This window comes from Schistocerca nitens, chromosome 10, assembly GCF_023898315.1.
Source record: "Schistocerca nitens isolate TAMUIC-IGC-003100 chromosome 10, iqSchNite1.1, whole genome shotgun sequence".
Classification (NCBI taxonomy): domain Eukaryota; kingdom Metazoa; phylum Arthropoda; class Insecta; order Orthoptera; family Acrididae; genus Schistocerca; species Schistocerca nitens.
The window spans coordinates 223,446,238-223,468,994 of NC_064623.1; the positions used below are offsets into that span (position 1 = coordinate 223,446,238).

At 42.4% G+C, this 22,757-nt stretch overlaps 1 protein-coding gene across 1 annotated transcript in view; it reads right to left on the reverse strand.

Moving 5' to 3' along the window:
* LOC126210027 (serine protease 33-like) overlaps window positions 1-22,757 on the reverse strand; it is a 67,668-nt gene that overhangs the window by 16,872 nt on the left and 28,039 nt on the right. Inside the window, exon 2 of the mRNA XM_049939130.1 lies at window positions 4,765-4,933. Coding sequence (XP_049795087.1) covers window positions 4,765-4,933 — 169 coding nt within the window. The remainder of the gene's footprint in view (window positions 1-4,764; window positions 4,934-22,757) is intronic.

Below are 22,757 nucleotides of genomic sequence, written 5' to 3' on the forward strand. Positions count from 1 at the left end.
TGCTTGAACAGGTTGTATTGGGTAGTGATTCTGCTAGCCAGGAACGGTAGTCTAATAATGGGTATGAATAGAGATTTGAGACAAGAGTTAGGGAAACAGAATGAAGATTTAAACAAGATACTGATCAAATTAACAAAAAAAAAAAAAAAAACATGAAAGTTGTGCAACGAAGTCTGGCAAAATACACTCCTGGAAATGGAAAAAAGAACACATTGACACCGGTGTGTCAGACCCACCATACTTGCTCCGGACACTGCGAGAGGGCTGTACAAGCAATGATCACACGCACGGCACAGTGGACACACCAGGAACCGCGGTGTTGGCCGTCGAATGGCGCTAGCTGCGCAGCATTTGTGCACCGCCGCCGTCAGTGTCAGCCAGTTTGCCGTGGCATACGGAGCTCCATCGCAGTCTTTAACACTGGTAGCATGCCGCGACAGCGTGGACGTGAACCGTATGTGCAGTTGACGGTCTTTGAGCGAGGGCGTATAGTGGGCATGCGGGAGGCCGGGTGGACGTACCGCCGAATTGCTCAACACGTGGGGCGTGAGGTCTCCACAGTACATCGATGTTGTCGCCAGTGGTCGGCGGAAGGTGCACGTGCCCGTCGACCTGGGACCGGACCGCAGCGACGCACGGATGCACGCCAAGACCGTAGGATCCTACGCAGTGCCGTAGGGGACCGCACCGCCACTTCCCAGCAAATTAGGGACACTGTTGCTCCTGGGGTATCGGCGAGGACCATTCGCAACCGTCTCCATGAAGCTGGGCTACGGTCCCGCACACCGTTAGGCCGTCTTCCGCTCACGCCCCAACATCGTGCAGCCCGCCTCCAGTGGTGTCGCGACAGGCGTGAATGGAGGGACGAATGGAGACGTGTCGTCTTCAGCGATGAGAGTCGCTTCTGCCTTGGTGCCAATGATGGTCGTATGCGTGTTTGGCGCCGTGCAGGTGAGCGCCACAATCAGGACTGCATACGACCGAGGCACACAGGGCCAACACCCGGCATCATGGTGTGGGGAGCGATCTCCTACACTGGCCGTACACCACTGGTGATCGTCGAGGGGACACTGAATAGTGCACGGTACATCCAAACCGTCATCGAACCCATCGTTCTACCACTCCTAGACCGGCAAGGGAACTTGCTGTTCCAACAGGACAATGCACGTCCGCATGTACCCCGTGCCACCCAACGTGCTCTAGAAGGTGTAAGTCAACTACCCTGGCCAGCAAGATCTCCGGATCTGTCCCCCATTGAGCATGTTTGGGACTGGATGAAGCGTCGTCTCACGCGGTCTGCACGTCCAGCACGAACGCTGGTCCAACTGAGGCGCCAGGTGGAAATGGCATGGCAAGCCGTTCCACAGGACTACATCCAGTATCTCTACGATCGTCTCCATGGGAGAATAGCAGCCTGCATTGCTGCGAAAGGTGGATATACACTGTACTAGTGCCGACATTGTGCATGCTCTGTTGCCTGTGTCTATGTGCCTGTGGTTCTGTCAGTGTGATCATGTGATGTATCTGACCCCAGGAATGTGTCAATAAAGTTTCCCCTTCCTGGGACAATGAATTCACGGTGTTCTTATTTCAATTTCCAGGAGAGTATGTTACTGCTCTTGACCAGGACTGAGAAAGTACAAAATGATTTAGTTACGAAGCTTTAAACAGTTGTTGTAAGAGCTAAGGACTGAATGTGAAGCACAGGCTAAGAGACTTGAAGATCATAAGAATTAAGGGCAACAGATTAAGTTGGATGACAGTGAAGAAAAGATATGGTGGAGTCTGCAAAATTTTAGAGCACAACAGAGAAAACATAAAGAAGTGACTGAAACTAAAGTCGGTAGTGAAAATTTATGAAATTTTGGGAGCCACAGGGGGCAAGTTTCTAAACAAGCCATTGCAACTGAAGTATTTGAAAATAAAATTCAAGTCTCTAAGATGAACCATAATACAGGGGTAAGTTTCTTCAGTCTTCCTTTCTTTATACTAGGTGTTTTAGCATAACCAAATTACCAGGTTTATAGGGGGAGAATGGCATTTTTATTACTTCGCTCCATCTGTTTCCTGATTGCTTTGCAGTTGTTCCCTTGCACCTTCTTCCAAATGCCCGTAAGACGGCGGGCTAGCCCCGTAACAGCTGTGTGATCGATTCCCAGAGGTAATTTATCGATCTCTAAGGGAGATTCCATAGGGCGACCAAATACTATCTCATAAGGGGTACGTTCAGTGGCTTTGTGGATACGGCTGTTGTATGCACTTGCGACGTATGGAACATACCTTCGCCAGTCACTGTGGGCTGAGTTGACCTTCGAGCTGCCCTCAGCAATTGAACACAGACAGTAGGTTACCCATGCAGGTAAAGTAGACCCATCGGCCGATGGAGCCAACGTGAGCTACGGCTGCAGAGCTCATTCGCTTGGTAACTCTCGACCGAGTAACGTGCGTTATAGGAGAATATCGTCAGAACACACTTATCTATACAGACTTTTAAAACAACCACGCGTAATTATAAGACTGCGGCAAGAATGGAAATTCCTGCCTCCCATGTTTTCGCAATGAAAGTCATCCCAGCACGTGTAAATCATCAACCGTAAAATAAGAAAAATATCTTATTTAATATATGATGATGTCGTGTATGCCTTAGAATGCCTTCCTCGAATTTTAGTTGCAATCCCAAATTTTCATTTGTATTTTATTAAAAAATTACTGAATATAATGTATCGAGCATTGCTTCTGCTTATTCACAGTGTAGGTAATACAAAAACTGGAAATGCAAAATAAAAGCGTCTGTCGGGCGACTTGACTCCACGGCCCTTGAATTAGAGTGCTGTGCTCTTTCCGGTCAGTGAAACGCTCCCTGGAAATCGAGACAGCACACATGGCCGATGCCTCGCCTGACCCGCACAAAAAGTGCAATTTTCTTCAGATCACTTGGCCACCTTTTGCTGCCGCTTCTGTCACTTTCATTTCTGGCCAAACCCTGCACCCATCATAAATTTTGACGAAATCGGTGGTGACGTATCCGTGCGTTTCGCTGTTTAGATATCATTTCACACACTACCAGCTTTTCACTCAGGTTGAGCGAGTAGATTTGTGATAACATCCATGAGAACGAGAGGTTGCTAAACGACAAATATAGGAATCATTTTGAAAATTATGCGGTGGTAATTATGCATATTTACCCGTAACAAATGGATCATTATATACGTGACATATGAATTCATTTCAGCCTGAGGGTATAAAACCTTACCACTGATCAGCACATTCATTATATCTGTCGTTGCAATCCGTCAATTATAAACACTATGCTTCGCAATGTGACAAACAAATGTTACTAGACGAGCGGAAAATGGCTTTGACGTGTCTGAAACTAGTTTCACCGATAGGAAGAGACCGGAAAACTTCGCGTATCGGATAACGCGTAATTGACAGTTTTAGGTAAATAACGGGAATTCGACGATTTTTACAAAATTGCGTAGAATTTGGCTTTTTCCGTATGGAAAATTTACAGATCTGAGGGCGACCGTGAACAATATGATTACTGAATGCTGAAATAGCATTTTGCCTTCTCTTCCCTAAGCTTCATATGCAATATTAAATTAACATTTTATTTCTCGCGTAAAGAACTACGATGTGACTTCAAAAATGGCACCGAAATTGCGAATAACTTCACCAAACCTGGCAAAAAATAACATCAAAAGTGGCGCAAACAACATCCAATTTCATAAACAAAAGACATGGAATTTGGCAAAAATTAGCACCAAATTAGACAAGAAAATAACTGGATTTGGCATAAAGGTAACAATGAAATTGGCAATAATAACAACGGAATTGGCTAAAACAACAAGAAAAGTAGTAAGAAGTATACCGAAATCACTAATAAATTATCAAAAATATCAAATTTGTCGAAAAATGCATAGAATTTGGAAAAATAAACACATTTCGGCTAAAAAAGGTAACACCAAACTGGCAGAAACAAGTAAATCGAATTTTGCATGAAAACCGTAATTGGCAAACAAGAAGCACCGACTTTAGATAAAAATCACACCGAATTCGGAAAAAATGAGCATCTAAAAGGGAAAAATGTAAAACGTAAACTGAAAAAAAGTAACCACAATACTCGTAAAATAACACAGAGTTTGGCAAAAAAATACCGAATTTGGCAAAAAAACCATTGAAATTGGCAGAGAATTAAGACAGACAGGGAACAAAATAACATCGAAATTGGCTAAAAATAACTGCGAAATCGACAAAAAAACAAATTTCGCAACAAAATAGCACTGAAACTGGCAAAAAACAGCACAGAGCTTGACCAGAAATAACACCAAATATGGCACTAAAATAAAACTATTTTTTCCTGACCCTGCCGATTAGTAGTCATCAATTTTAAGTATCACAGTTTTTAACTTTGAACGTACTTCATTGGAGTTGTAATGTAGGATCGTCCTCCGTGTCCAAAGCTAAACTGTGTACGAAAAACAGTACTGTCCGCTTGCTTGATGAACAGGAACTCTTGCACTAACTTGCACTTCCGTTTCTCATGAGAATCACAGGCATGAGCTAAATACCAACGAATCGAGATGATAGCTGCGAGTACTGGAAACAAAAATGTGTTAAAACATAACGTAGGACGCAGTTCTCATAAACGAGCATACATCTACAGCCCCCTAAATGAGACATTACATCAGTGAGCGGCGTCGCTTGTTGCGCACGCTAGTCAAGCGCTGTCCTCGCCCAGCCGCAGCTGCCGCCGCCACTCACTTGACGGTGCAGTAGGCGGTGGTGAGCACCGCAGTTTTGCTGATGAGCGACCCGCCGCATATGTGGGTCCCGTCGCCGAGGACGAGAGCCTGGTGTGGGAACTGGCCGAGCCTAGCGGCTTTGCCGTCGGTGATGCGCGCACTCCCCTGTCCGTGCGGCGACTGTGTGCCTGAAACAGGAGGTCAAGTTGTGCTACAGTTCTGCTGAACTCCCTGGGCGTTTTGCTACTCTGAGATCCAGTGGCAACACACAACCTACATCTGATTGATAGGTACACAGGGAAGGCTCTTTGTTCACTACAATATAAAAAATTCACAAATAAAAATTACTTGTAGTGTAACATTCCCCCCCCCCCCCCCCCCATGAACCATGGACCTTGCCGTTGGTGGGGAGGCTTGCGTGCCTCAGCGATACAGATAGCCGTACCGTAGGTGCAACCACAACGGAGGGGTATCTGTTGAGAGGCCAGACAAACGTGTGGTTCCTGAAGAGGGGCAGCAGCCTTTTCAGTAGTTGCAAGGGAAACAGTCTGGATGATTGACTGATCTGGCCTTGTAACAATAACCAAAACGGCCTTGCTGTGCTGGTACTGCGAACGGCTGAAAGCAAGGGGAAACTACGGCCGTAATTTTTCCCGAAGACATGAAGCTTTACTGTATGATTAAATGATGATGGCGTCCTCTTGGGTAAAGTATTCCGGAGGTAAATTAGTCCCCCATTCGGATCTCCGCGCGGGGACTACTCAAGAGGATGTCGTTATCAGGAGAAAGAAAACTGGCGTCCTACGGATCGGAGCGTGGAATGTCAGGTCCCTTAATCGGGCAGGTAGGTTAGAAAATTTAAAAAGGGAAATGGATAGGTTAAAGTTAGATATAGTGGGAATTAGTGAAGTTCGGTGGCAGGAGGAACAAGACTTCTGGTCAGGTGACTACAGGGTTATCAACACAAAGTCAAATAGGGGTAATGCAGGAGTAGGTTTAATAATCAATAAAAAAATAGGAGTGCGGGTTAGCTACTACAAACAGCATAGTGAACGCATTGTTGTGGCCAAGATAGATACAAAGCCCACACCTACTACAGTAGTACAAGTTTATATGCCAACTAGCTCTGCAGATGACGAAGAAATTGAAGAAATGTATGATGAAATAAAAGAAATTATTCAGATAGTGAAGGGAGACGAAAATTTAATAGTCATGGGTGACTGGAATTCGAGTGTAGGAAAAGGGAGAGAAGGAAACGTAGTAGGTGAATATGGATTGGGGCTAAGAAATGAAAGAGGAAGCCGCATGGTAGAATTTTGCACAGAGCACAACTTAATCATAGCTAACACTTGGTTTAAGAATCATGATAGAAGGTTGTATACATGGAAGAACCCTGGAGATACTAAAAGGTATTAGATAGATTATATAATGGTAAGACAGATATTTACGAACCAGGTTTTAAATTATAAGACATTTCCAGGGGCAGATGTGGACTCTGACCATAATCTATTGGTTATGACCTGTAGATTAAAACTGAAGAAACTGCAAAAAGGTGGGAATTTAAGGAGATGGGACCTGGATAAACTGAAAGAACCAGAGGTTGTACAGAGTTTCAGGGAGAGCATAAGGGAACAATTGACAGGAATGGGGGAAAGAAATAAAGTGGAAGAGGAATGGGTAGCTTTCAGGGATGAAGTAGTGAAGGCAGCAGAGGATCAAATAGGTAAAAAGACGAGGGCTAGTAGAAATCCTTGGGTAACAGAAGAAATATTGAATTTAATTGATGAAAGGAGAAAATATAAAAATGCAGTAAATGAAGCAGGCAAAAAGGAATACAAACGTCTCAAAAATGAGATCGACAGGAAGTGCAAAATGGCTAAGCAGGGATGGCTAGAGGACAAATGTAAGGATGTAGAGGCTTTTCTCACTAGGGGTAAGATAGATACTGCCTACAGGAAAATTAAAGAGACCTTTGGAGATAAGAGAATCACTTGTATGAACATCAAGAGCTCAGATGGAAACCCAGTTCTAAGCAAAGAAGGGAAAGCAGAAAGGTGGAAGGAGTATATAGAGGGTCTATACAAGGGCGATGTACTTGAGGACAATATTATGGAAATGGAAGAGGATGTAGACGAAGATGAAATGGGAGATACGATACTGCGTGAAGAGTTTGACAGAGCACTGAAAGACCTGAGTCGAAACAAGGCCCCCGGAGTAGACAACATTCCATTGGAACTACTGACGGCCTTGGGAGAGCCAGTCCTGACAAAACTCTACCATCTGGTGAGCAAGATGTATGAAACAGGTGAAATACCCTCGGACTACAAGAAGAATATAATAATTCCAATCCCAAAGAAAGCAGGTGTTGACAGATGTGAAAATTACCGGACAATCAGTTTAATAAGCCACAGCTGCAAAATACTAACACGAATTCTTTACAGACGAATGGAAAAACTAGTAGAAGCCGGCCTCGGGGAAGATCAGTTTGGATTCCGTACAAATACTGGAACACTTGAGGCAATACTGACCTTACGACTTACCTTAGAAGAAAGATTAAGGAAAGGCAAACCTACGTTTCTAGCATTTGTAGACTTAGAGAAAGCTTTTGACAATGTTGACTGGAATACTCTCTTTCAAATTCTAAAGGTGGCAGGGGTAAAATACAGGGAGCGAAAGGCTATTTACAATTTGTACAGAAACCAGATGGCAGTTATAAGAGTCGAGGGACATGAAAGGGAAGCAGCGGTTGGGAAGGGAGTAAGACAGGGTTGTAGCCTCTCCCCGATGTTATTCAATCTGTATATTGAGCAAGCAGTAAAGGAAACAAAAGAAAAATTCGGAGTAGGTATTAAAATCCATGGAGAAGAAATAAAAAGTTTGAGGTTCGCCGCTGACACTGTAATTCTGTCAGAGACAGCAAAGGACTTGGAAGAGCAGTTGAACGGAATGGATGGTGTCTTGAAGGGACGATATAAGATGAACATCAACAAAAGCAAAACGAGGATAATGGAATGTAGTCGAATTAAGTCGGGTGATGTTGAGGGTATTATATTAGGAAATGAGACACTTAAAGTAGTAAAGGAGTTTTGCTATTTGGGGAGCAAAATAACCGATGATGGTCGAAGTAGAGAGGATATAAAATGTAGACTGGCAATGGCAAGGAAAGCGTTTCTGAAGAAGAGAAATTTGTTAACATCGAGTATAGATTTAAGTGTCAGGAATTCATTTCTGAAAGTATTTGTATGGAGTGTAGCCATGTATGGAAGTGAAACATGGACGGTAAATAGTTTTGACAAGAAGAGAATAGAAGCTTTCGAAATGTGGTGCTACAGAAGAATGCTGAAGATTAGATGGGTAGATCACATAACTAATGAAGAGGTACTGAATAGGATTGGGGAGAAGAGGAGTTTGTGGCACAACTTGACCAGAAGAAGGGATCGGTTGGTAGGACGTGTTCTGAGGCATCAAGGGATCACCAATTTAGTATTGGAGGGCATCGTGGAGGGTAAAAATCGTAGGGGGAGACCAAGAGATGAATACACTAAGCAGATTCAGAAGGATGTAGGTTGCAGTAGGTACTGGGAGATGAAGAAGCTTGCACAGGATAGAGTAGCATGGAGAGCTGCATCAAACCAGTCTCAGGACTGAAGACCACAACAACAACAGTGTAACATTACAGAAGCTATTGGTTACAACATAGAGTTGTTTGAAATTATTTCTGCCTCTTTATGCCATTCAATGCGCTTATATTTACTCTGACAGTTCATACAGTGCTATACTCGTTTTCGCTTTCTGCTTCGTTTTTAGAAATTATGTCTACAATTACTAACATTTGTTAGAAGACAAAAATCTTCTCTTATTAGCGCGTCACATAAAGCACTTAGTGAGAGACCGCCAAAATAAAATGATCCCAACAAGCCCAGTATGAGAGCATTGCTCAAGTTTTTTTGTGGCTGAGTTTTTTTTCCTTTTCTTTTCTTAAAGAGAAGCGTTTTGAAACCATTGAGGCATCTCAGTCGAAGCACATCAAAAAATTCCGATTCGTGTGTCTACTGACACCTTAATGAACATGTATTAAATCATAATAATAACAAAAATCGAGCAGATGCAAAGCCTTGACAAAGTCTCATTTCATGTTCGTAACTGCCCCAGTCAAACGCAGTCACTTGGTGGCTGAAAGCACGCCAGCGGCGAGCAGCTGCAGTCTCCAAGTCCGAGGCCATCGCGTCATGGGACAAGTGACTGGCAGCGCCGATAATAATCTCACGATCAGCTCACAATCCGATTTTCCAGGAAAAACTCAAATGAAGTGATTGTATAACATTGATCACCAGGAGCTAGTCTATGCAGTCGATGCCACACTGACCGACTTGCGTGTCGACGATAACGAAAGAAAGATGAGAACAACACAAGACAGACACATGGACAAAATGTCAGACCCGGCCGGGAATCGAACACAGGCCTGCTACTCAGTAGGCAGAGGCGCTGACCTCTCAGCTAAGGCGGCGGACGAGTTCCCAGACACTCCGCTCAGTGGAAGAGGGCTCAAAATTACCGAAGACACGCCTCAGCTTATCCGTAGATGTTACTACGTCTCTGAGGAAACGGCGATCAAAGTTTTCGAGTATTTTCTGTGTCCTTTAGCGTCTAAATACACTGATAGGACAAAACATTATGATCACTGCTCACCATTACGTTGGATGCCACGGGGTCGTGTTGCGGCCACGTGACGCTGTAACAAAAAATATGTGAACGCAGCACACATGGACGGGGGATCACCCGAGATAAGACACTGGTTGTAATTGGGGAAATCCATTGAGATAAGCAACTTTGACAAAGGACAGAGTATTACTATGCAGTGTCTGTGAAGGAGTATCTCGAAAGCGGCAACGCTGGTCGAATGATCACGTGCCACGGTCGTAAGCACTTGCTGAAAGAGGTAGAAGGACAGTGAATCTACCACTTCGCGCCAAATGGTTGGACGCCTACAAATGTGTTCAAATGTGTGTGAACTCTTAAGGGACCAAACTGCTGAAGTCATCGGTCCCTAGAGTTGCACACTACTTAAACTAACTTCTGCTAAGGACAACACACACACACACAGACCCGAGGGAGGACTAAAACCCCCGGGGGGAGGGGTGGCGCAGTCCGTGACATGGCGCCTCAAACCGCGCGGCCACACCGAGCGTGGATGTGTACAAATCGTCACAGAGCGTGAGGTTCAGAGGCCGTCTGATCTGTAAAGTGGGGCAGATGGTAATCTGTGGCCATAATGGAGCACACACAAGTGTTTCGGAGCACAGCGTTCATCGTACATTCTTGAACACTTAGTCTGCAGAAGACCACCCTTACGTGTTCACATGTTGACCCAACGACATCGTCAGTTACTAGTGCAGTGGGCACGAGAGCACCGGGATTCCATCGTCGACCAATGGAAACGTGTTGGCTTTTCGGGCGAATCACATTTTTGCTGCATTAGATCGCTGGTCGCCTCCACAAACGTCGTCATCAGGGTGAACTGCAGCTGGAAACGTGGCTCGCGCCACAGACGCAAGCTGGTGGGAGCAGTACTGTGCTGTGGGAGACTTCTCCTGCGCTTACATGGGACCTACGGTGGCAATCGAAGACACGCCGACAGCTGAAAACCACCTGCATCCCCCTTCATGCTCGATGTCTTCCCCGACGGCGATGTCATCTTCCAGCACTGTAACTGTCCGTGTCTCGGAGCCAGAACAGTGCTACAGCGGTATGAGGACCATTATAGCGAGCTCACGTTGATGTTCGGCCACCAAATTCGCTTGAGGAAATCCAATGGAACTCATGTGGGTCGCTATCAGGCGCCATCAGCGGCGTGTGTAGACATCTAATGCCACGTACCTCCACAAACCTGCCAACAAACTGTCGGTTCCCTGATATGCAGAAACAGTGATGTATTTCGTTCCAAAGATGGACAAACAAACTGTTAAACAGTTGGTTATAACGTTTTGTTTCATCAGTGTAGTTGGCACATTGGTTAGCATCGCAACTTCACACTTTTTTCGAAACGTGATTATTATTTATGTATTTTTTTAGTTTTCCATTCATCTATGCCTGTCCGTAAAAGACTGATATACGAATGTTTCCCATTGTATATAGAAATAACGTTGTTCTTGTTTGTCTACTAATAGTATGTCACGTGAAACAATTAAAAAAATTAATGAATGGAAAAATTATCTGAAATTGTTTCGCTGAAATTCCTGTGGCATATCTTGATTCATAATCAACTGCAAGTGGCGGGTTTCGGAAAAGTGATTCGTTATGCGAGGTTTTCTGCGAAATTACTGCCAATTTCTGAAATCTTCAGCAATGTTGACGACGTTACTTTCCTGAGTGAGAATCGTAAGAACTAATGTCGGTGTGAGAAACCTACCTTCGTGTGATGCTCGAGGTGTTCGAAATATTCGTGTTTCGAATGTTACTACGGTCGGTATTGTAACGCAGCGAATCATTCCGTGTTATCACCAGTGCTGTAAAGTATGGACCAGGGAGCGCCACCGGTCCAGTGGCTGAAGGAGACTCTACCATTTTTTCTTGTTTCTCCTTTAGTCAGCACGCAGCTGGCGCATCTGTGTCAGATGCCGCCTGTGGCAGTGACTCAGTCTGAATGCTACGAATATTTGTACTCCATACGAATTTAGGTGAACTAAGTGAGTTATTCTCCGATTTTGTTGAGACTTTACACATTTTTATTGCCAAAAAGATTCTGTCCAAATTTTATTTCATTGTTTATCATAGTTTCTAAGACAGAAAATTCTACCTAAATATCAGGAAAAATACTATTCTGGTGTTTCAAAATTGATCTAGTTACGGTAATAGATAAACCTTGAATATCGTATGGATGTAATGAAAATTTCAATTCAGTTAACATAATATTAGTAATTTTCATTTGATGTGATATTCAAACATTTTAAAATTGATAGTTATATTTTTTATGTGAGTGAGTGGGAGTGATTGAGAGAGTGAATGAGAGACGATTGAAATTGGGAATGTTTTATTTTGTGAAGATCTACGTGAAATCCAAATTCTGGGAAGAACCCCAGGTGATGTGACATAATGTGAGTGAGCATTGTTTTGTAAAACGCAGCCAGAAGACAAGATAAAAACGTAGTAATTTTGTTATTTAATTTTGGATTTACTTCAATTTGCTTTATAATTAAAAAGCAATGTTATAAATTGAGGTTTTGCTTACGAAAATTTACTTTCTGGATTCTGGTTGGATAAGACAGGATCTGGCCATGAGAGTCATCTAGAAGAAACTTCTCGTTGGTAGTTCAGATCAACAGTCAATCAGAATTGTGAGCTTCCCTTGTCGAGAGAGTGGTGCTATATGTTCAAGGACACTGCCTGGAAGAGTCGCTTCCGGACCACTGTGCTGAACACATGATCTTAGATCGCTCTTCCCTGAGGGAATGTAAAGTGAAGAATTAGACATCTAAACTCGGTTCGGTGAACGTTTGGTAATTTTATGTGCTTCCGTGTGAAAGAAAATCGCGTGTGAAATATCCTGCTCGAACTTAGAAAATCCGAGCGGCATATTACGTATACATGACGGAAGAGTGTGACGAGCACTTCTGTAAAGGAAGACCACTGAATCGAACTACTGCTTAACTCAAGTAAAGTTATGGGTCGATGACTGTTCGCAAATACTATCCGGGCCAAACTTCCAAAATTTCTAACTGCTTTTGTGAAACTATGTGTAGTATGTGTAGCTTACCCCATGTACCAGGGACCTTGCCGTTGGTGGGGATGCTTGCGTGCCTCAGCGATACAGATAGCCGGTCCGTAGGTGCAACCACAACGGAGGGGTATCTGTTGAGAGGCTAGACAAAACGTGTGGTTCCTGAAGAGCGGCAGCTGTCTTTTCAGCAGTTGCAGGGGCAACAGTTTGGATGATTCACTAATCTGCCCGTATATCATCAAACAAAAAGGCCTTGCTGTGCTGGTCTTCCGAACAGCTGAAAGCAAAGGTAAACTACAGTCGTAATTTTTCCCGAGGGCATGCAGCTTTACTGTATGAATAAATGATGATGACGTCTTCTTGGGTAAAATATTCCGGAGGTAAAATAGTCCCCCATTCGGATCTCCGGGCGGCGACTACTCAGGAGGACAAAGTTATCAGGAGAAACAAAACTGGCGTTTTACGGATCGGAGCTTGGAATCTCAGATCCCTTAATCGGGTAGGCAGGTTAGAGGATTTAAAAAGGGGAATCGGTAGGTTAAAGTTAGACATAGTGGGAATTACTGAAGTTCGGTGGCAGGAGGAACCAGACTACTGGTCGGGTGAATACAGGGCTATAAATACAAAATCAATCAGGGGTAATGCATGAATAGGTTTATTAATGAATAAAAAATAGGAGCGAGGGTAAGCTACTGGGAACAGCATAGTGAACGCACTATTGTAGGCATGATAGACACGAAGCCCACGCCTACCACAGTAGTACAAGTTTATATGCCAACTAGCTCCATAGATGACGAAGAGATTGAATAAACGTATATTAATTTGAAAGAAATTATTCAGATAGTGAAGGGAGACGAAAACCTAATAGTCATGGGGGACTGGAATTCGATAGTAGGAAAAGAAACAGAAGAAAACGTAGTAGGTGGAAATGGACTGGGGGTAAGGAATGAAAAAGGAAGCCGCCTGGTGGAATTTTGCACGGAGCATAACTTAATCCATTAGAACCACTGATAGCCTTGGGAAAGCCAGCTCTGACAAAACTCAACCATCTGGTGAGCAAGATGTATGAGACAGGTGGAATACCCTCAGACTCCAAAGAAAGCAAGTGTTGACAGGAAAATTACCGAACTGTCAGTTTAATAAATTACGGCTGGAAAACACTAAGACGAATTCTTTACAGGCGAATGGAAAAACTGGTAGAAGCCGACCTCGGGGAAGATAAGTTTGGATTCTCTAGAAATGTTGGAACACGTGATGCGATACTGACCCTCTGAATTATCTTAGACGATAGATTAACAAAAGGCAAACCTACTTTTCTAGCATCTGTAGACTTAAAGAAAGCTTTTGACAATGTTGACTGGAATACCCTCTTTCAAATTCTGAAGGTGGCAGGGGAAAAATACAGGGAAAGAAAGGCTATTTACAATTTGTACAGAAACCAGATGGCAGTTGTAAGAGTCGAGGGACATGAAAGGAAAGCAGTGGTTGGGAAGGGAGTGAGACAGAGTTGTAGCCTACCCACAGTGTTATTCAATCTGTATATTGGGTAGGGAGTAAAGAAAATAAAAGAAAAATTTGGAGTAGGAATTAAAATCCATGGACAAGAAATAAAAGCTTTGTGGTTTGCTGAAGACATCATAATTCTGTCAGAGAAAGCAAAGCACCTGAAAGAGCAGTTGAACGGAATAGACAGTGTCTTGAAAGGAGGCTATAAGATGCACATCAACAAAAGCAAAACGAGGATAATGGAATGTAGTCGAATAAAATCAAGTGATGTTGAGGGAATTACATTAGAAAATGAGACAGTTAAAGTAGTAAATGAGTTTTGCTATTTAATGAGAAAAATACTGATGATAGAGAGGATATAAAATGTAGACTGACAATGTGAAGGAAAGTGTTCTTAAGAAGAGAAATTAGTTAATATCGAGTATAGATTTAAGTGTTATGATGGCTTTTCTGAAAGTAATTGTATGTAGTGTAGTCATGTATCGAAGTGAAGCATGAACGGTAAATAATTTAGACAAAAAGAGAATAAAAGCTTTCGTAATGTGGTGCTATAGGAGACTGCCAAAATTAGATGGGTAGATCATGCAGCTACTGAGTAGGTACTGAACTGAGGAGAAGGGGAATTTGTGGCACAACTTGACTAGAAGAAGGGATCAGTTGGTAGGACATGTTCTGAGGCATCAAGGGATCACCAAGTTAGTAATGGCGGGCAGCGTAGAGGGTAAAAATAGTAGAGGGAGACGAAGAGATGAATACACTAAGCAGATTAACACTTGTGTAGCAGTTCTTTATGACTGTAAACATGGGGAGAAAGTATTAGCGCAGATGTAAGTACGGATTTGACAGCCATTCCATGAGTTTTAGAGGCAACACATAGTCAATATAACTTTAAATATTTTACTACGACAAGGTAAAAACCGAACGCCTGATAATTATCTTGAACTATCAGGAACTGATTTCTAAATAGAGTTTCGTGGTCTCTGTTTGGTAGGTATTAGGTGTTGATTTCTTTAACTCTTCTTTGCACCATCTAGATGATACCTGCTGTGGCAGAGTGTAGGGGCATCGAGCAGATGAGAGGAGGTAGGTGGATTGAACTGATAACAATATTAAGAGAACTAAATCCAGCTCCAAGAAAATGCACCAAATCGCCCTGAAGAATAAGCCCAAGAATAAAATAAAGGAATTAATATAAGAGTTGATATGAGAATGAAATATGAGAATATGAGAATTTAAAGCGTTTGTGGGCCCTGAAAATACGATACACACAAATATTGTATAATAAATATATGGCACTTATTGTGAAACTCAATTGTAACTTTACAGTTAATATAATGCCCTTGTATCCCGTATTTTGGCAAGGAACATTTGTGTAGTAACCTTCTATAGAGACGGGTAGGTGAAGGAAAAATAAAATAAATAAAATAATCTGGTTTCGAGGCAGGACGCAGAATGTGAGAAATTGTGCGATAGCTAGTGTGCCAGCAGGTGGGCTAAGATTATTGCGTGTAAAGTGGCACCTAAGTGACGTCAAAAAACTGACTGTCGTTTTCTCAGAAAGTGTCCAGTATCAACAGACAAGTTGAGACACTTTTTCGCTTATTATAGCTCCTATTCCAAATAGCGAAACATCTGGGAAATCCAGTTATGGCACTTGCCATGTTATCCTAATGAGGCTGGCTATCTACAAAGTGTGGCAACCCTGTAGGCAGCGGCAGTTCCTGAAGGACGTCTTATCACCTGTGGTATTCTACACTGACGCACTTGATCTAGCAGCAGATAGCACCTCGTCTGCCGTCGCTTGCGACGGATATCTTGGCAGTCTGTCTGCCTTTGGACGCCGCACGCACCTGACACCTCCAGGACCCACTTCCTGGTGTCTGGCAGCGTCTGCGGAGTAGGAAGTGCACTCCCTCAGCCTTTGTCGAAGGCGGTAATCACCGCTCACTACTTTGGAGAGTGTAAAATTGTTTACCGTTGTTGAGTGGTCCTACATAAAAGAAATCTTTGATTTTCATATCACGCTCGATAGCAAGAGACGCAGACGACCCACTTTTATATGATGAGATTTGTACTACACCGTGGCCGGCCACGGCGTGCCAAACTTCACGTGGGCCAGGCGTGCCGGCTGCGTGCGAGCCAACACTCAGCCTCTCTCGGCTTTGCTCCTTCATTCCCGGATGTACCCAGTACGGCGTGACACGTCTTTTAATACTGTGGTGTTGCGTTCTTCGGTCGGCACAACCCCATTCACTTTGGCAGAATAGTGGTATCGGGTCTGTTTGTTCGTGGTATGAAGGACATTCACAGGCCCATTGGTAGTTTACACAAAAGATGCAATCTAGAGATCTATCACAACAAGCCCTTAAAAATAAATGGGAAAGGCACAAAAGAGGGAAGAGAATTCTCAATATATATCATGCAGTCACATAAGTGGTGGGTATTGGAAATTTGCTCTGAAACAATATTACAATACTGTGCAGACAGATTTTAAAAGTTTAATTGAAAATGTAAGAGACAAAAATTACAACAATCGACAGACAAGATTCATTGTCCCGTACGTCACAAAGCACGTTGTGCTAAATTTGTTGTTATCCAGCACATGAAGAACCTGATGGTGTCAGTAATAACATGTCTGAAGTCACAAACATTATTTCACTGTCAGTTCAACAATTCTCGGTGGAACTGAATTAGCATTATGGAGACGTTATACCTTACTGCAAAGTAAGTTAGTTAAGTCAAGAGGCACGCCAGGACGATTTATCGATTTGAAACTCGCTATTGATGAATTAATGAAGGAAAAAGGAATGCCAGAACGAAAATCAGAACTTCCAGTATGGATTTCAGACCTCGCATTTTAAGTGGACTTGACTGCACACTGCCCTCTGCCTCACCGCGAGGTCCGGATAATTCATTGTGGGTTCAAAAAATTACAAGGCTAGCTTCCTAAACGTTTTGAGAAACTATTAATCTTACCTCTGTTTCAGATGTCGCTTGCCATTTCGATTTAAAGTGGCCCTGCGCATGGGCATACATAACTGGTTGGGTTGCAAGATAGTTCCTGTTTTAATCACAAATCCTATCACGTTAAAACTATCCAGAACATCAGGTAGCATTCCCATGTATTCATAATGATGTTGCAAAAGTTCTACAATATTTCGATTAATGCATGTGGGTGAAAGACATTTTTCAATTATGAAGCTAAATAAGACAAAATTATGTGCCAGCCTCAATGCAACATTCTGTGAAATTTCCTGCACAGATCTACATATCGACAGCTTGTACTAGATAAAAATTGTATTATGTCTTCAGTGCGCCAAAATAAGTAATACTGAAAATTTATTACGGTTGTGGTCTATATTGTTGCAAAATGTGAAATATAAAACCAATTTGTATACATTGCGACTGCAGTACCATTTAATTGAGACACGCTCACAGTTTCCCCTCTTTACCTTCCTCATGGTCAGACAGTGTGGTGTGGTGGTGGGGGAAGTGTGCAGCAATGCTGACCACTGAGGCATTCATGGCAGGGCACGGTTCTTGAACTGAATTCTAGGCCACCCCTGTATTACTCTAATGTTCAAGACATGAGTGTGGCTCGAAATCAGTTTTATAATTTGTGATCCAATCAGAATACTTTCATGTTTAAAATTATTGTTAATCATTTATATCTCTTTTTTTTTGTATCATGCAATTATTTCGCCAAGACCTTTTATGTTTTCGTCAAGCCACAGTATGTAGCTGTGATGTAATGAGTTTTACTGTCATGGTTTGTATTCTTATGGAAATTATATGCGGTGAACTGTGTGAATACATTGCAATGTATGCTCTTTAGCAAATCAGGGACAGTGTACATTTTGAGGTCCATGTATGGAGAGAACTTAAGCTGATCGAAAGTTAATATTTACGATAGTGAATTAGAATTAAATGAACAAAGTTTCCCATTTTGTAAGTTATCAAGACTAGCTGGTGGAGCTAGCGTCTACAGGAGTGTCTAATTGATATTACACAGACTCAGTGCAGAGCAACTATATTCGCTACATAACTATTCCCCTGACATATGGCTCCTATATGATGAAATAGTCTGATTCGCTTCGTTGACACTAAAGCTGAAGTTCTTCAGAAACCTTTGTACGGTGAAGAAGTTTGTTATTGACAAAACTTACATCTATGATCATTAACACAGCTTACTGGATCAACCTTGTGGAAAGACTGTTGTGGATTGGCAAGAGAGCCAATCCGGTATGAGAGGAAGCCGAAAGGCACGCGTTTTAGCTCACGCAGGCTGGCGTGAGGTCTGGAACAGGTCAAGGAAATTAGACTAGCTAAAAAGGACGCAGCTGTGGAATACGTAACTTTAATCCATAAATGGTGAACATCGCTCTTGACGGTACATGTTTTACAGCATCAACAGTAACTGGTAATGGCGCCTTGCTAGGTCGTAGCAAATGACGTAGCTGAAGGCTATGCTAACTATCGTCTCGGTAAATGAGAGCGTATTTTGTCAGTGAACCATCGCTTGCAAAGTCGGCTGTACAACTGGGGCGAGTACTGGGAAGTCTCTCTAGACCTAGCAAGTGTGGTGTCTGGCGGTGACACCACAAAGACTTTATGTGTAAGGGATTTTTCATATTTTGTTAAGGAATTTCTTCCAAAAATTTGCAACTCTATTAAATAAAACAGAAAGTAGAAAACTATAGGGCATTGGTCTGCACTGGGATTAGAACTGAGAGCTCACTCCACCTTTAAATTACATGTCATGTGTGGAACCAGTTTTTTTTCTCAAAAATGCTACCTCTTTTATTTTTTCTCCCTCACTTTCCTTATTCTAAAGGAACCTAGAATGAAAAGATCTATTTGCCACGGCCTCTCTGGCGCTAAAAACAAGAATATTGCACCACTTCAGGCACTGTTCCCAAACTACGCCTTTTCCAACAGTTCTGCCTACCACTGAGCTAATGGGACCCTCATGGGAGGTGCTCTCTCTCATCGCAATTTTAGCTGCTGAGCTACATAACACAACGTGAGAGAAGGAAAGATTTGTTACCTATGTTAAGTACAGAATTCCTGGAGTCCAAAAATAAAATTTCCATTCTCAGTGCCTCACCTTACATGAGGAATATGTAGCATAAGTCATCGATTATGTTAATAATCCTAATCGAGGTGAGACTCACAGAGGTGTACAGGGGTGTCTCAAACAGAGAGCATCCCACAGTACCCTGACAGCTACAATACCAAGAGTTGCTTCTCACCTTTTGGCAATATCAATGTGTAGTTTTTTTTTTTTTTGGGAGGAGGGGGGAATGAGGATTCTTTATTTATGTTAATACACAGTCAAATCACCAACAAGTTTTACATTTTCACATACACCAGATCCTTAACACCATACAGAAGTAGCTTCATCTTGATTTGAAATTACTACTGGGCCCAAGGAGAAAAATAAATTGAAGATGAAAGGTTTTGGTTCCCATGGAGTCCTTTATGTTCCTTGTGTTTTTGTAGCTGATATTTTGAATTTTGCACTTTTTAATAACGATAAGTTTGCTGCAGAATCCTTGAAAATTGAAATTAGTACTAGAACCATGCGGGAAAATAAAGTGAAGATGAAAGGCATTGGTTCCCATGCTATCCTTGATGGGCGATGTGTTTTTATGTATGGTATTTTGAATCTTGAACGTTTTAATGACGATAAATTAGTTATAGAAACCTTAAACATATTCTCAGTTCGAAATTAATAAATTTGCTTTTGAGACAGAGAAACTTATGTCATTGAATCAGCACAATTTTAGAAAGCATCGTTCATAGAGCGCGAAAGATGGATGAAGGACAACAGGCAGATTCCGCATTTCTAGATTTCTGGAAAGCTTTTGACACAGTGCCCCACTGCAGTTTGTTAAAGAAGCTGTGAGAACATGGAGTAGGTTCACAATGAGTGGTTCAAAGACTTCTTAAGTAATGGAACACGCTATGTTCTCCTCGACGGCGAGTATTCATCAGAGAAAAGGGTATTGTCAAGAGTGCCCCAGAGAAATGTGGCAGGACCACTATTATCATCTATATACATAAACTATTTGGCACACGCTGTAGGTGTTTGCTAATGATGCTGTGGTGAAAGGTGTCACAGTTGAGTGACTGTAGGAGGATACAAGATTTGTAGTTGCTGTGATGATTGAGAGCTAGCTCTAAATGTAGGAAAGTGTAAGTTAATGCGGAAGACTGGGAAAACCAAACGCATGATGTTCAGATACAGCATTATTCGTGTCCTGCCTGACACAGTCACATCGTTTAAATATCTGAGCGAAACGCAGGAAAGCGACATGAAATGGAAACAGCATGTGAGGATTGTGGTAGGAAAGGCGAGTGGTCGACTTCGGTCAATTGGGAGAATTCTAGGGTTGGTTGGTGGGTTAGTTGATTGTGGGGAGGAAACCAAACAGCGAGGTCATCAGTCCCACCGAATTAGGAAAAGACGGGGAGGGAAATTGGCTGTGCCCTTTCAAGGGAACCACCCGGCGTTTGCCTGAAGTGACTTAGGGAAATCATAGAAAACCTAAATCAAGATGCCCGGATGCGGCTTTGAATTCGAGTCCAGTGTGCTAAGCACTGCACCACCTCGCTCGGTGACATTTCTAGGAAAGTATTATTCATCCGTAAAGGAGGCCGCATATAGTACGCTAGTGCGATCTATTCCTGAGCGTTTGGGATCCATACCAAGTCGGATTAAAGAAAGACGTCAAAGCAATTCAGAGGCAGGCTGCTAGATTTGTTAAGATAGGTCTGAACAACACACAAGTGTTACAGAGTTGGTTTGGGAACTCAGATGGGAGTTTCTGGAGGGAAGGTGTCGATCTTTTCGATGAAAATTATTGACAAAATTTCCATAACCGACATTTGAAGCTGACAGCAGAGCCATTCTGTTGCCTGTAAGATGCATTGCACGTAAGGACTATACATTGCACGTAAGGACTATAAGATACGAGAAATTAGGGTTCACTCAGAGGCACATAGACAGTCGCTTTGCAAGTGGAACAGGAAAGCAAATGACTACTAGTGGTATAGGGTACCCACCATCACGCGCCGTAAGCTGAATTGCGGAAAATCGATGAAGGTGCGTAGGAAGTGGTAAGGGAATGGGAAGTGAACTTAGCGGAACAATTCAGGACCACATGCATTGTCACAGGGTTCCAAATCTTTGCAACAATGTTGCGAGGTTTTAGCTCTGCCAGCGGCAGAAAAATATGTAGAAAAATACTTGTGGCCGTTTTGTAAGGTCTCTCATTGTCTGACGGGAGGCGCCATGACGTTCGGTTTTTATGTAGCGTCATCTATTGACGCTTTCTTACGTCATGTTTTCGACTACTAGCAGTAATGGACAGCCCGGGTGGCTGACTCGTGGGATAAGGATATCACGTAGAACAAAGCAGGAATTACGTATATCAAAACGTTAGAAGTAGTCGCAATCAAGCTACAGTAGACCATTACAAACAGTTTTGTAAGGTGCTTAAAAATGTTACTAGGAAGGCAAAGAGTATGTGATATGCAAATAGAATAAAACCATATGGTCAGTTGTGAAGGAAGTGTCTGGTCAGCAGGACAAGGTCGACAATATAAAGTCAGTTCGCAGTAAAAATATTTCTGTTAGTAATAAATCAGATATCTGTACAGTATTTAACAATCATTTTATGAGCATTGCTGGTGAATTAAATAAAAATTTAGTTTCTACATGAAATCATATAACTTTCTTGGCAAATGCCTTTCCGAGATTGATGTCTGAAATACTCCTTTGTGATACAGACAAGAGGGAGATTGAGTCAATAATTAAATCACTGAAGACTAAGTACTCTCATTGTTATGATGGAGTGTCTAGCAGAATATTAAAGCACTGTGCTGCACATGTTAGCTCTGTATTTAGCCATATTTGTAATTTTTCCTTTAGGAATGGTCAGTTTCCTAAGCGATTAAAGTACTCAGTAGTAAAGCTGCTTTATAAAAAGGGAGAAACGAATAATTTTAGACTTATTTCTATGCATTCAGTGTTTGCAAAAGTTATTGAAAAGGCTGTGTATGTAAGGATAATTGATCATTCTGTATCATACGATTTGCTATCAAATGTACAGTTCGGCTTTAGAAGTCGTTTAACAACTGAAAATGCTATATTCTCTTTTGTCTGTGATGTACTGGATGGGCTAAACAAAAAGTTTCGAACGCTTGGCGTATTTTTTGATTTAACTAAGGCATTTGATTGTGTTTATCACAAAATATTGCTCCATAAGTTGGACCATTACGGAATATGGGGAGTAGCTCACAATTGATTCACCTCTTACTTTAGCAACAGGCAGCAAAAGGTCATTATTCACAATGTTGATAAGGGCTGTGATGTGGGACCTGAGTGGGGTACTGTCAAGTGAGGGGTGCCCCAGGGATCAGTGTTGGGGCCGCTCCTGTTCCTTATTTATATAAATGATATGCCCTCTTGTATTACGAGTAGCTCTAAAATGTTTCTGTTTGCTGATGACACTAGCTTTGTAGTAAAGGACGTTGTGTGCAACATTGACTCGGTTTCAAACAGTGTAGTACATGACCACAGCCTAGCCTGATTCAACATAGGTTGCAGAAGGTGGTAGATATAGCTTTCTCCGACTTCTATTCAGTTCCGACATAAATTGGAACCGTCGCATACTTAAAGGTACAGAGATAGCAGCAGTTGCAAAGGGCCTACCTAAAACCAAGTTGAAATTTCACTGTAGCACATAAGTTCGAGAAAGGTGACTCGGTTGGAGATATGAGAG